General features: G+C 41.8%; 1 protein-coding gene across 1 annotated transcript in view; it reads right to left on the bottom strand.

Moving 5' to 3' along the window:
• Nucleotides 1–16,148, bottom strand: part of RFTN1 (raftlin, lipid raft linker 1) — a 113,142-nt gene that overhangs the window by 47,744 nt on the left and 49,250 nt on the right. Inside the window, exon 4 of the mRNA XM_068404971.1 lies at nucleotides 4,704–4,812. Within this exon, the coding sequence (XP_068261072.1) occupies nucleotides 4,704–4,812 (109 nt within the window). The remainder of the gene's footprint in view (nucleotides 1–4,703; nucleotides 4,813–16,148) is intronic.

Here is a 16,148-nt window from a genome sequence, read left to right as displayed (position 1 = left end):
CTCAATCCACCTCACTGTCCATTAATCTAACCCACACTTCCTGAGCTTACCTATGAGGATGTTACGGGAGACAGTGTCAAAAACTGTCAAAATCTCGGTAGCTTGATAAAAACATCAATACAGAGAAACACGCAGCGAGACCGACCTGTGGTTGTCTGGGGCATGTAGCAGTTCCTCACCCAACCACTCAGCCAGTCTCCTGCCTGCTGCTCCCTCCAAAGGAGTGAGGGCAGATAATGGGCAGGAGGATTGAACCCCTCCGAGAAATGTCTCACCTTTTAGAAGTACACTGAGTAAGTTCAACTACAGTTTAAACTTGTTGGTAGTAACGTGTACTAATTTCCAGTGCATAAACTAACCCTTGAAATATACTAATTCCTCATGCCAGTTCTACTCCTGGTAACATTTTCTTTTTTAAAAGACATTTAGAAAAATTCCAGTAAATACCAGTTCATACCATATAGTCCATAAAACTAGCAAGAGGGCTCAAATATGGTAGATCCTTTCAGAAATTCAGGATGTGAGTTCTTCGTACAAATGTTAGTATCGTATGGCCTTTCTTTCAAAATAATCCAATTTCCTACACAACTTGCCTATGTACCAGGGAGAACTGGTGGTCACTGTTTCAGATGTCAACTCTAGAACAAGTACATGGGTGGCAGCGTCCTTGCAATGTGTTTTACGGGCATATTCCTCCCTGGGGTCCCACTTGCTTAAGTCTGAGAGCTACCATCACTTCCTTGGCCCAGCAATGCTATTACTAGAAAATAAATGTCAACAAACTTACGCACAGTCACTACATCTGCAGGAGTCAAGATTATTTCTAGGGTACTTTGGACTACAGAAGTTGTTCAGAGGACCACTTAATGGAGTGACATGTTACTGGCAGCTTTTGAGCTAATGCTGGTGATGGCATTTGTATGCTCACTGAAGTTCACTAAGACTATGAAGAGAGAGAACAGCGATGAGCAAATTTGACAAACACTGACTCATACAGGAGATTTCATTGCAAGTTAAGCATTACCTAGGCGTTTCAAGATGGCAGTTGTGTTCCGTGCTGAACTGGTCCACTTCTGAAAACGCAAAACCAATTATTCATCTGTACAGCCTTAGGTTTGTTGGAAGAAATTAGCCTCGTTTCTGAGTCACATAAGGACAGACCAGTAGGGAGAGGTCCTGGTCTAGTCAAAAACACAAAAGGAAGATGCCTGCATCTGGATTTCAGTTAAGCTACAGCATTTTTAAACTGTGCTTATCATACTTCCCTAGGGAAGGATACTGAGTCCTCAGGGACAAGAAATACGAACTCTGCAATGGGGTCAAACTGAAAAAAAAGTTAACATAAAAGAATTTCCTTCTGACAGAGTATTATTAAGCAGGCAACCAAGGATACAAAGATGGGCTTCCTAAATTTGAAACAGAACTGGGAAGGAATGGTACAGAAACTATCCTCCATTTCCTAACCTTTCACCAACACCGCAAATATGTGACCATAGGAGTAAAACCTTCTGCCTGTTACAGTTCTTCTAGAGCATGTAACTCTGATGTGGAAAACACAGGTCATGAGAAATATATTTGGCATTCATATATGACTGCGTATCCAAAATAACTCCTTTCTTGGGATGTCAGCCTAGCTTCTCATTGCCTTACTTGTCTCAGCAGATTCAGAAGAACACTCTCAGATGAAAAAAATGATAACAGGATACACAGAAATAAAGAGCAACTAAGGAACTAATTAAAGGCTACCCTATCTTACATTAGACACAAGTCAAAGTATTACAAAACACAGTATCTTAGAAGTAACATCTCTGACTTGCAACAACTTTAGAATGATCTGAGCCACAGTGATCAGAAGTTCAGAAGTTAGCTTTGCTCATTAAAAAGCAGATGAGCAAATCTTTAATCTCTGTTTTTCCTGAGAGCTAAAGACAGGAATGCTAATACCAATACAGCATTAAAGTACATACACAACAGTTAAGTTACTTCTTTCATTGCCCAGGAATTAAATGACAAAGACACCATGGGAGTGTTTGAGCTCTTTAGGACATGTTGAGCTGCTCATTGATATGAAAGAACAAACAGAATGTGGACATGTCAACATGCTTTTAAGGTACAGGAAGAGTGTATCCTATGCAACCTTACATCCCCAATACTTAATTTTCTCCTGTCTTCAGTGGCTCTTACTGTGGTCAGAAACCACAGTGGTGGCAAAAATGTACAGAAGAGAGTAGAGAATTGGGACAGAGTCCCAAAATGCAGGAGGATCTCAGCAACAGAACACAGGTTTAACCAGAGAGTCTTCTTTGGCATTTCTTAAATGTTTTATAGCCAACATTGTACTGAGGCACTTTGTTTCAGTGAGCGAGAAGCATTCTCCAGGTGAAATAACTTCCTTGTTTCTACTTCATTACTCTTAAACATTTATATGGAGTTATAGAAGAAAAAAGATATTACCTATGCAGTATGCCATTGCAAAATTGTTTTGTGTTTACCAGGAGCAAGCAGTTAATATTCAATATGACATACATTTTCAATGCAACAAAAAGTCAATTGAGAAAATAAGTTATTAAAATTGCATCCTTGTTCAAACTCCATGTAAACAATACTTGCTCAGCAGTGCATAATAAAATTAATCTTCCTAAAGTAGAGGAATTTTTTCTAGTAAATTCACTGTTGAGAGAAAATTTGGACTTGTTATTTTGTTTTGAAAATATGACTACTCTATTTGGTATCTTTTTTTTTAAATACAGTAATTTGCAATGCAGTAAGATGGTAAACCTGGGCTAAAAGCATCTGTTATGAAAAGCTCTGTGATCAAGGATTTGCCTATTCAACCACAACACTCTAATTGTATTCCAGAGTTTGAGAAGAATCATAGAGTTGTTCCTTTTTGAAAGCAAGCAATTGCCCTCTCTAACAGCTTTTTGTTACTGCTTTCTTTGAAGAACATCCTTTATTTTTCATTTATTTTGTTTGTAAACATGTGTTTTATATGCCCTTAAAAACAATGGACATTTTTGTTGCTCAGACAAATTAGTTAATATGACAATTAATTCCTACTCCCAAACAAGTCCTGTTTCCTGAGTTAGATTTACATAAAAGTGTTGAGACTTTCACAATGTGTTTAATCAGATATAGACAGTGACACATCGCATACTTGACAGCAACAGCTTCAAAGAACTTCAAATTCCTCTACATCAAATAACATCTGAGGATGAGCGACATACTCAGCCTACAGATAAACAGTAAATATACATTTTAGCTATTAAAATTTAAATTATTGTATTTCAAAAAGGCATCTTCATAACCCTATAATCAAATGGCTTCTACCAACAGAAACATTTCCGTGCCTAGAAAAGCATTCTAAAGAGTCTCAGAATTGGATATCTATGGAAATAAGCTGACTCCTGGATTGTCACTTTGTTTTCATGTTAGCCATACTCCTTCTAAAGTTACAAATGCAAAGAAATTTTCTGTTGCAATGATATAAAATTCTGCTACCAGTTGTGACAGATAAGCCTATATTTCCACTCTGACTGAAAGAACACAAGAACAAAATCAAACATGTTGAAACTGATACACAAGATCTACACCAGTTTTGCCTAAGTGTGAATATATCGAAATAATCAAAGATAGTGTCAAAATCAAAGTGCAATAACACAACGCTGAAAAGAAATTTGGACTCAAACTTTTGAATATTAGTAAGTGTTCAGAAAACTTGTTTGTTTTGATACCAAAATCTATAGATCTTTAAGTACGATGACCAGGTAGTCATAGCTGCATTATTTTTAATCGAGCTTCTACAAGTCATAGTAAAAGGGAGACTGAACATGAATGCAGTCTGTCAAGCTGAGTCCCTATCAAGCTCATACATAATGCGCTGAAACGTATTCTACAGAATTTTAACTATCACTGCAAGATGGATTAAAGCTAGGGGAGTATGCCTACTCACACTATTCCTACACCATATGGCTAAGTAAATAGAGTATTTAACGCTAGTTTTTATAACATGCCATAGGACACAACAGATGCTGCAAAATTTGAAACATGTACAATGAATCTGTCTTCACTAAAATGGACATAACCTGCTAATTTCCAGCCTGGCAGAATATTACGGCATCAAAAATAATTTTAAAAAGAAGGCAAGAAATAACAAATTGCAGGGTTCTCCTCAAATTCCCCAGTATATACAAAAGTTCATTGAAAGCAACACTGTTTTGGGCGACGAAGGGATTTAGGTTACCAGTACCACCTCTAACTGCTAACATCATGTGATACTGAAACAAAATTTAAATAATCTGGGAGATTCTGGGAGTTAATAGGCCTTTTAGCTACAGTACTATCCAACAGGATATTTTGACACTAAAATGAAAATTATATATATTGTTTCAAGTTAAAATGTTGTCCGTTATAGGACTGTCTTGTACATTGGTAACTTAGTTGACATCACCTGTGACAGGTCACTCTCCTGTGATACTACAAATGTTTTCTCATAATAATATGATCAAGCTTGTTTCTCTCAATAAGAGTAATTACCCTTTGGATACTTAAAATTACAAACCACCAAATTCCAATGCAATGTGTTTCAACCACACAAAATGTACACATATTGCTATTGTCAGACTGACAGAACTAGAAGCAGTAACTATAATGTAAATAAAAGCATATTGTTTTGGTTTTTTGCGTTTTTTTTTTTTACTCACTTTCTTAATAAAATCAGGTATCTCCTTTTTGTCTGAAAGTTGGTTTAAAGAGGAGCAGCACTCTACCTCCAAGACATATCCTTCACTATGGACATCACCTTTTGGAGACCTAAGGAGACAGACAGAAAGAAAAGAATCAGTTTCTGTTCTTAACACTGGATACCAAGACACCCCCTTTATAAATATTTCCCATGGAGATCTAACCTCTAGACAAAACTTTGTTTCCAGCACATTCACTCCATTGAGCCCAACACAGTTCCGACAAGCAGCAGCTACAGCATCTCACCTACTTGCTAGGGAAGGAAATCACACCAATGACTATGGATGGTGGAATGCCTCAGGGACTTCCAAATTTCTTCATATGTCCAAGAAACACTTTGTCAGTCTGGCATCTCTGGCCAACACCAAGGAGATGGGCAGGTGATGTAACTCAGAATATGCAGAAGGCAGGTTTCAATGCATTGGGCTGACAGACGCTCTGGGCCCCACAGGGCAGCCTGATGTAGGGTGTGTTTCACAGACAGTAATTAAAGGAATCCCTTCTCTTATCTACCACCATTCTAAGTCAACATTTAAAAATCAGGGGCTAATTAAAGTAGTCAATCCTTCAGTCTTACCTTATGCTTTGTTGCTGAGAAATGTAAAGCTATGTCTGAAATCGCTTCTCTTTCAGAAGACACTAACACCTAAAATAATTCAAAGCGTATGGCATCTGCCATATACATTGCTGAACAAATCAGTGCTGTGGAAATATGGTATCGGTCAAAATATGCCAAGGGAATGTTTGGAAGTTATCCTGAATGATCTTGAGAAACAGCCCGTAGGGGTGCACTGCAAAGCAGTGCTACCGAAGGCAGTTTTCGTCTCCTCTGGACTCTCACGCAAGGAAACTGATACAACTGACCAATACAGGGAATCTAGAGGATCATTTGTTTTATCAGCTCTTTAAGAGAACTCATAAAGGAACACATAAAAATAGAAGATAGCCTACAATTCTTCGGATTAACAAATCTGCTATCTTAACATCCCATATGGCACATCAAAAGATCTAGTTTGAAGTAAAGAACTAACCCTGGCCAGCAGTCGATGCGCTGGGTACCTCCAGGACAGGAAGAAAGGTGCACAAGTTTGAATTGAGACTGCTGAGGAAGCAGCGAAACAACAAAACAAGGGCTTTGCAGGCCTGCCACGCTTGCAAAAGCAAGTCTGTGTAAAAGCCCTGTTCTGGGGGCTGAGGCTCTGTGACATGTAAAACACACTTCAGCTACAGATGGTCCCAGAGGCTTTCCCAAGATGCTAACAGTCACTCGGAGCCATGAGATGCATAGGCTGCTGACTACAAACCGGCAGTGTGTTTCCTAGGCAATACTGCAGAAATTTTCTGAAGCACCACATGACATTATAGGTTGCACTTGATCCACTTTCACACAGGCTATACTCTCACTTCATTTCTCTTATCTCACTTATACGTGGGACAGGCGGTACCAGACTATGGTTTGGGAACACTGACGCCCTTTCCCGCCTTCTTTTTCCCCTCCTTTCTAGGTTCTGCTCATAACTTGTGGTCCCATTCTATTCTTGACTCCAGACAAAAATTTTAACAAAACATTGGTGTCCATAGAAACTCTCCAAACATCTTTATAGGATTTACAGAAATCATTATTGGAGGACTAAAAGCGTTCCACCACTACTCCTCTGTAACAGGCGTACAGAAATTCATTTAAGCAGCAAAGAACAACTTTGTCAAGGGAAAAAAAAATTGTTTTGTGAGGGACAACACATGAACTGCAGACAACCATTTTTACTCTTCTAAAGTCCTCGACAAGATAATCTATTCTGTGCAGATTTTCTGCCACAGATGAACTAAATGAATTCAAGAACAGAAAAATAAACTTAAGAAAGTCTTCCTGCTAGAGTACGTACTGTTATATCTACACTTTTTGCTAAAAACTGAATATTACTAACTGGAAATGTAGCCCTGATGTTATCTAGCCATGTTCCAGAAAGAAATAAGTATGAGCTAGGGCTCTCTATTGCTCTAGCAATCAATAAACCATCAAAACTGCCATTTGATATTGCAATGCTAAGTCCATACAACATCAAACAGAGCAAACACAATACTCCAGTGCTTTGGTAGTTGTATAATACAAACCAGAAGTGGGTTACTAGGAACGGGCAGCAAGAAACCAAGCCCTTTTTAGTTGATCAATCCCATTTTTAGGGGGACAACACCAAGCCTCTACAAACATGAGGACCAAACACTTCCCTCGCTGGTGCAACCCACCGTGTTCACCACAGCCCCCTTCCAGCCTGGCTGAGGAAGCCATACTCCCAGCCTGGAGACTTAGAAATAATACAGCTCAAATTCAAAGTTAAGATATCAAATGCCAAAAATGAAGTATGTGCCACACTATCCATGCTTATTTACACGCAGACTACACCATGCTGAGTGGTGCGGTTGACATGCCTGAGGGATGGGATGCCATCCAGAGGGTCCTGGACAAACTCAAGAAGTGGACCCAGGTGAACCTCATGACGTTCAGCAAGGCCAACTGCAAGGTCCTGCACCTGGGTCAGGACAACCCCCAGTATCAATACAGGCTGGGAGATGAAGGGATTGAGAGCAGCACTGCAGAGAAGGGCCTGGGGATTCTGACAGATGAAAAACTGGACATGAGCAGACAATGTGCGCTCACAGCCCAGAAGGCCAACCATGTCCTGGGCTGCATCAAAAGCAGCGTGGCCAGCAGGTCAAGGGAGGTGGTTCTACCCCTCTGCTCTCGTGAGACCCCACCTGGGGTACTGTGTCCAGGTCTAGGGTTCTCAGCACAGGAAAGACATGGACCTGTTGGAGCAGGTCCAGAAGAGGGCCGCAAAAATGATCAGAGGGCTGGAACACCTCTCCTATGAAGAAAGGCTGAGAGAGTTGGGGTTGTTCAGCCTGGAGAAGAGAAGGCTCCACGGAGACCTTACTGCAGCCTTTCAGTACTTTAAGCAGGCTTATAAGAAAGATGGGGACAAACTTTGTAGCAGGGCCCGTTGCAATAGGACAAGGGTAATGGTTTTAAACTAAAAGAGGGTAGATTCAGACTAGATGTAAGGAAGAAATGTTTTACAATGAGGGTGGTGAATCACTGGAACAGGTTGCTCAGAGAGGTGATAGATGCCCCATCTCTGGAAACATTCAAGGTCAGGCTGGACTGGGCTCTGAGCAACCTGATCTAGTTGAAGATGTCCCTGCTCATTGCAGGGAAGGTTGGACTAGATGACCTTTAAAGATCCCTTCCAACCCAAACTATTCTATGACTCTATGATTTAGCCTCAGGACTACGAATAGGAAAAAATGGGACAAACCCAGAGGCACAATCCTTCCTGTGCCCACTCTCTCACCGAAGCCCGTTCTTCCTATAGTGTTCAGGTCTCCACGCGAACAGTGGCCCTGCTGTAAAGACTTGCTGTGACAAACATAAAACCTTGCTAGCTCCAAAAGAATGAGAAACACTGCATTTTCATGTTTAAAGCCACTGGTTATCTGTAAAAACAAATAGTTTTCAACCTGTCTTGGTGAGGTTTATACAAAAGTATAAGGAAGAGGGAAGTTCGCCCTTGAACAACTCTCTCCTAATTCCTCTCCTCTCCCTCAACAGCTCCCTAGACTCTGATTTTGTGCAGTTTTTTGAGGACCTACTTCCAACTTCTTTGAAAGGAGTTCGAGTTATCTGAGATACAGATTATATCCATAAAAAGATAGTGATTCTTACTGCAACTGCTTAAAATGACCTGTTTATTTTTCCTCCTCTAACAAGCACTTACTTTGAAATACACTTGCTGCTTTGTAAATATTTAAGCAAACAGGAGACTGAATTCTTCCTCTAAGAGTCTCAGAGCTACCTCTGCACTAGGGCTCATGAAAGAAATTGCATCAAATACCACTGCACTCTGTAAGGAACATTATTTTATGGACTACGTGTAACAGATCCTGCTAAAGACCATAAAAACTTTAGTTAAAATCTTCCAGCAGAAGTACTCTATATTACCAAATTATTTTTCCATGCTTTCAAGTAAAATATGTCCCTATATGTTAAAGGTAAGTCTTTGTCTATACTGGAAGTTTTCACCTTCTTAGGAAACATTTAAGAACCTATTATTCTGTCAAAAACAAACAAACCAACCAAAAGCCATAGCTTTTCACACGAAAATAATAAATAGCTGTGGATTTCACAGACTGCAAAAATAATTTTCTGAGCAAATCCAGGTGGGCAAGAAATTATTTCCAGCCTCTATACAATAAACAATGCACTTCATAAATGAATCTCAAAGTATTTCATAAATATCATAAAAGTCTCTCATTAAATTCTTCGAATATTATTAGTATAACCATAGAGAAGTAGCTAAATATAGAAATACATATAACAGAAATTATTATATTGTTGATTTTATTCATTTAATGGGACTACTTTTAGGACCACTTTCATTACAGACTATGAATTAGGACCCCCAAAATATGCACATATCTCAAGATCACAGAAGTCAGAGGAAAAGGGTTCTGGGACAGGAATTAGCAGGGCTCATTCGGAGACCTTTAAACTAGATTCGAAGGGGGATGGGGTAGTAGCTGGGCTTGCATCACTGGGGCAACGCTCTAGTGTTGAGGTAGACCAGGAGGCCTCCCATGCCCCTGGGGTGAAATCGGTGTGCTCAGCTCGCTCCCTGAAATGCCTGTACACCAATGCACGCAGCATGGGGAATAAACAGGAGGAGTTGGAAATCCGTGTTCGGTCGGGGGGCTATGATCTAGTGGCAATCACAGAGACTTGGTGGGACGCCTCGCATGACTGGAATGTGGTCATGGATGGCTATGTCCTGTTCAGGAAAGACAGGCCGCTAAGGAGAGGTGGTGGAGTTGCTCTTTATGTGAGTGAGCAGCTAGAATGTATTGAGTTCTGTCCAGGGGCGGATCAGGAGCGAGTTGAGAGTTTGTGGGTGCGAATTAAGGGGCAGGCTGGCAGGGGTGATACTGTTGTGGGTGTCTATTACAGGCCACCGGATCAGGATGAGGAGGGTGATGAGGCCTTCTACAGGCAGCTGAGAGCAGTCTCGCAATTACAGGGCCTGGTTGTCGTGGGGGATTTCAACTACCCTGATATTTGCTGGGAGGCCTACTCAGCCAGCCATCCTCAGTCCAGGAGGTTCCTCCAGTGCATTGAAGATAACTTTCTGATGCAAATGGTGGATGAGCCAACTAGGAGAGGAGCGCTGCTGGATCTTATCCTTACTAACAAGGAGGGTCTGGTTGAAGCGGTGAAGGTTGCGGGCAGCCTTGGTTGTAGTGACCATGAGATGGTAGAGTTCAGGATCTCATGTGGCAGGAACAGAATAGCTAGCAGAATCACAACCCTGGACTTCAGGAGGGCCAACTTTGGCCTTTTCAAGCAATTGCTAGGGGAAATCCCATGGGACAGGGTACTAGAAGGTAAGGGGGCCCAAGATAGTTGTTTAGCATTCAAGGACTGCTTCTTCCGAGCTCAAGATCAGAGCATCCCAGCAGGTAGGAAGTCAAGGAAGGGTAGCAGGAGACCTGCATGGTTAAACAGGGAACTGCTGGGCAAACTCAAGTGGAAGAAGAGGGTGTACAGATCATGGAAGGAGGGGCTGGCCACTTGGGAGGAATATAAGTCTGTTGTCAGAGGATGTAGGGAGGCAACTAGGAAAGCTAAGGCCTCCTTGGAATTAAACCTTGCAAGAGAGGTCAAGGACAACAGAAAGGGCTTCTTCAAATACATTGCAGGTAAAGCCAACACTAGAGGCAATGTAGGCCCACTGATGAATGAGGTGGGGGCCCTGGAGACAGAGGATAAAAAGAAGGCGGAGTTACTGAATGCCTTCTTTGCCTCTGTCTATACTGCTGGAGGCTGTCCTGAGGAGCCCCGGACCCCTGAGGCCCAAGAAGAAGTCAGGATAGAGGAGGAATCTGTCTTGGTAGATGAGGGCTGGGTCAGGGACCAATTAAGCGATCTGGACATCCATAAATCCATGGGCCCTGATGGGATGCACCCGCGGGTGCTGAGGGAGCTGGCGGAAGTCATTGCTAGGCCACTCTCCATCATCTTTGCTAAGTCGTGGGCAACGGGAGAGGTGCCTGAGGACTGGAGGAAAGCGAATGTCACTCCAGTCTTCAAAAAGGGCAAGAAGGAGGACCCGGGTAACTACTATAGACCGGTCAGCCTCACCTCCATCCCCAGAAAGGTGATGGAACAACTTGTCCTTGGTGCTGTCTCTAGGCACATCAAGGATAGGGGGATCATTAGGGGCACTCAGCATGGCTTCACCAACGGGAAGTCATGCTTAACCAACTTGATAGCCTTTTATGAGGACATAACCCGGTGGATAGATGATGGTAAAGCTGTGGATGTGGTCTATCTCGATTTCAGTAAAGCGTTTGACACGGTCTCCCACAGCATCCTCGCAGCTAAACTGAGGAAGTGTGGTCTGGATGATCGGGTAGTGAGATGGATTGTGAACTGGCTGAAGGAAAGAAGCCAGAGAGTGGTGGTCAATGGGACTGAGTCCAGTTGGAGGCCTGTGTCTAGCGGAGTCCCTCAAGGGTCGGTACTGGGACCAGTACTATTCAATATATTCATTAATGACTTGGATGAGGGAATAGAGTGCACTGTCAGCAAGTTTGCTGATGACACGAAACTGGGAGGAGTGGCTGACGTGCCGGAAGGCTGCGCAGCCATTCAGAGAGACCTGGACAGGCTGGAGAGTTGGGCGGGGAGAAATTTAATGAAATATAACAAGGGCAAGTGTAGAGTCCTGCATCTGGGCAAGAACAACCCCATGTACCAGTACAAGTTGGGGGCAGACCTGTTGGAGAGCAGCGTAGGGGAAAGGGACCTGGGGGTCCTAGTGGACAGCAGGATGACCATGAGCCAGCAGTGTGCCCTTGTGGCCAAGAAGGCCAATGGCATCCTGGGCTGTATTAGAAGGGGTGTGGTTAGCAGGTCAAGAGAGGTTCTCCTCCCCCTCTACTCTGCCCTGGTGAGGCCGCATCTGGAATATTGTGTCCAGTTCTGGGCCCCTCAGTTCAAGAAGGACAGGGAACTGCTAGAGAGAGTCCAGCGCAGAGCCACGAAGATGATTAAGGGAGTGGAACATCTCCCTTATGAGGAGAGGCTGAGAGAGCTGGGTCTCTTTAGCTTGGAGAAGAGGAGACTGAGGGGTGACCTCATTAATGTTTATAAATATGTAAAGGGCAAGTGTCATGAGGATGGAGCCAGGCTCTTCTCAGTGACATCCCTTGACAGGACAAGGGGCAATGGGTGCAAGCTGGAACACAGGAGGTTCCACTTAAATATGAGGAAAAACTTCTTTACGGTGAGGGTGACTGAACACTGGAACAGGCTGCCCAGAGAGGTTGTGGAGTCTCCTTCTCTGGAGACATTCAAAACCCACCTGGACGCGTTCCTGTGTGATATGGTCTAGGCAATCCTGCTCCGGCAGGGGGATTGGACTAGATGATCTTTCGAGGTCCCTTCCAGTCCCTAACATTCTGTGATTCTGTGATTCTGTGAAAAGTCAAAAGCAGAGCTCAGGTCTCCTGACTTCAGTCTTGCCCCTGCACTTGCATTCTCCCGTTCTCTTCTGAAGCAGGATTGATGTCAGCCATTTGAGAAATAACCCAATAATCCATACTCTGGAGTCTCTTATCAGATTTATAGCACAGGAAGTTACTGGGAGTCCAATGTGTAAAATATTTTAAAATTAAAGCAATGGGTTTATGTTAAGTTAATTTCCACTTTCCATCATAAAATATTTCTCAACATAAAGAGAAAGAGAAATGCTGAGATCAGTTTAGTCAAAAAAATGTGTAAGCCCCAACAGTTTGAAAGATCTTCCTTTTCTTCTGGATGTACAGTCAGCAATTTCTTCCCCTTCTCTTCCTCCTCCCAGGTTGGAAAACTGAATCTTCCTCCCTTCATTGTCTGCAGACATTCGAGGTTTTTTTATTACCTTTGTTCCTCTAATAAAAAATCCCTGGGTTAATTAAAAATGGCCCAGCTCTGAAAGAAGCACACCTGGATACAGTAATGCTGTACTCTTCTTGGAAGCTAAGACAAACCAGAGAAGCTGGTACACCCTAACTTGTTACAACGCCCTGTACTCACTATAAAGCATTTTGTGATACCTGAGAGGGAACAGGAGGGACAGTGCAAACAATGCCATTGCTTTGCCTGCAGTGGGGAAGGGCAGTCTCCTGCCCACCACCCCAAGAGAGGATAACCACTGGTTAATCATGGAGACTTGACAGAAAATTTCACTGTATCTTATATACCCTGGGCTTTCACTTGTTTTTCTTTCTTTGTTATATATATCTCATTGTTTGTTTACCTTTATCGATTTTCCCAAGGAAGGATTTTTCTGTCACTGTAGGTAACCTCAGCGACCACCATGGACAACCTTAAGCAGGGAGTGGCAAAGAGCTGAGAGGGAATTTCATTGTATGTGGTGCTGTGCAGAGGGACGGCGTTTGCAGGCATGTCAGGGCCAGGGGTAGAGGGTACCCTCAAGTGTTACTGATATGGAAAAGGCTGAGGACCACTGTCTTAAAAAGAGTGGCGTCTTGAATCCTAAATAGGACCTCTAGTGCCACTAAAGAAGAAGAAAATACATAGAATAAATAAGATTTTCACTTATAATTGGAAGTTCACTGGCCAAAAATATTTTACAATGGTTGTTTCAGTAGGCTGTCATTTCCTGCACAGCCGTTTGCAGTTAAGCGCTACTCCATGGCAGATAAACCATTACCAGCTGTAGAGTACCAGTGACTTACACAGTAACTATTAAAGCTGACAACTTAGTGTCTGTTGCAAACTGGATTTCCAACCCTTTTCAGATACAAGAAGGAAATGAGGGAGCCAACATTTGGTCCTGATCTTCCTGAATTTCTCCATGCCCATGAATTTGGAAAGCTGAAAGCACACTTGTAAGCTGAAGGACTATTAGATTAAGATGATGCTAGGAATGTAAGTGCAGTTTTGAGATTTTCCACTACACAGAAACAGCTCTACAGTTCAAAATATAGCTGTACAACAAACTGATCTACATTACAAAAAAACAAATGAAGGTGATTAACATGAGCAGTTGGTATCTGTGTAATTCCAGGTTAAAAATCTCGCAAAACTAGAGTATCTGAAAACCTAGAAGGCAGCAATTAAAAACCCATAAGTTTTATGATGCCCACCCAACAAACACACCATTTTTTATAAAAATAAAAGCAGGTATATTGTATCATAACAACCCCAACTCTAACCCATGTGACACTGTTCTAACCTTATTACCTAAGCGTTTTCTTTACTAGGAATTTTCTTATATAAGAAACCTTATCACTGGAATATATATTCTTTGCTAGTAAAATTTATAAACTCTTTTTAATGACAGCATATAGAGTTTCTTGAGAAAAGTTCAAGCATGTATGGACACACAGGCATCTTTAATGTATAGTGTTTATAACTTTGAGAACACAGATGAAAGAAGATTTATTTTGGGTCAATGTTAAAAGTTGTTGTGAGGAAACAAGTATTTCTTTGAACTTGAAACAAATCACAAGCTTTAAAAACTCAAGCCATTGTCCCTTGAGCTAAAGGAAGGTATCTGTTGACTCTTCGGTATGGAATAAATATTATTTTTTCAGCCTGCTAAGGGAAACACCACACACTGCTTTTGCACACAAAACATGCTTGATCCTAGTGCTCATGAAGGCAAGGTCAGATATTTGCCATCTTCAAGCCTAAATCCTACATGGAAACCAAACAGATACACATATATATACACACGAGCACATGCATTTACATTTAAATTAAAAATATATTGTATCAATGCAAAGTATCTACTTTCACCAACTCAAGCAAGCACAGGAGCACTGGAGGAGATCACTGAGATTTTTGTCAGACACTATTATTTTGAAATGCCTTCAACTGGAATTCCTGTATTTCTGCAGAGATCTTTTGTTGCACATTTCAGGGCTCATGAAAGAGAAGGGCACTGGGAACAGTCAGCATGGATGTAGCAAGGGTAAATCATACTTGACCAACCCAATTGCCTTTGATGTTAGAATGAGTGGATTTGTGGACGAGTGGAGGGAGGGCAGTGGCTGTCATTGATGGCAATTTTAGCAAGAGGTTTGACACTGGCTCCTACGCCACTCCTGTATGGAAGTCAGGGTACTACAGTCTGGAAAACCAGATGAGCAAAACCAGTTCCATGGTTAATGGTGACGCCCTGTCCGAAGGTCACTAACAAGTGGAGTCCCCATCCAGGTGTCTGCAACCTGGGACCTGTCATGTTTAACGTCTTCATCGATGACATGGAGGTGGGGACAAGGTGTGCTCTTGTCAAGTTTGCAAATTACATCGAAGCAGGGGATGCAGCTGATGTGGCAGAGTACATGCTTCAAGAAAGCTCCAGATCACTGTGTGTGTTTTATACAGTGACATGCCACTGAAGGTCAAATGTGGCATGAAAAATTTTCACATGGAAAATGAAGAAATATCCACGGAAACTCAAAGACAGGCTTGCCAGGCAGAGGCACTAGTCATGGCTCAAGGCTCCATCCACCGAATTCTACATGAAATGGGAGGAAGAACTCCCTGTTTCAAGTGCCTACCAAAAAAGCTTGAAGAGAAGAAAAGCTTTTTGGGGCTAGAAGGTGTCTCAAACAGCTAAGAATCAGAAATTTGATGAATTGTCTTGATGTTTTTAGAAACATTTTCCTTTGCCTTTCGAAGGCAAATGTGCAAATCCAAATGCCAGAGGACCAAACGAAGACTTCATAAAGCATCATGCTTCCAGAGGCTGCTGCTTTTCCCTAAGGCAATTATGTCTTTTCATTCTTCATCAGTTCTTTGGTATAATAGTTATCCTTTCTTTCATGGGAAGGGCTGTTCACTACTATTAAAAGGGGAGTTTAGTATGACTGGAAAAAGACAGAGTGAAAGAGTTGGTCTTTCAGGTGTGAAAAATCAGGATTTCCCCTGACTTAGCTGCCCAAAACCTTCAGTCAACATAATTAAGCAAATACCAAGTGGACACTGACAACTGGAAATGCAAACATAGCATCAAAGAACGAACACAATGACTACTGTCTTGCTTAAGTCATTTCACATTGCATGTTTAGGTCATTTCAATCTTTTGCATTTACATAATGCTACTTTACATTTTCAATAAATCCAGACTTTCTATAAATCCATTTTCTACATTTTCTGTAAATCCAGACTTTAAATGACACAGAGGACACAAAAATTTAGCTATATCTCAGAAGATGCCATTAATTGAAATAACTTGGAATTAACATTGTATGCCAGCAAAAAAAAGAAACTGTAAAATCCTGGTTTACTATTAAACTTTTGAACTCAGTTTGTCAAATTCCTTTGCAGATAAATAGAA

This window comes from Nyctibius grandis, chromosome 7 (assembly GCF_013368605.1).
Source record: "Nyctibius grandis isolate bNycGra1 chromosome 7, bNycGra1.pri, whole genome shotgun sequence".
NCBI lineage: Eukaryota > Metazoa > Chordata > Aves > Nyctibiiformes > Nyctibiidae > Nyctibius > Nyctibius grandis.
The sequence above is the reverse complement of the archived record's forward strand: the minus strand, read 5'-3'. Positions and strand labels throughout refer to the sequence as shown.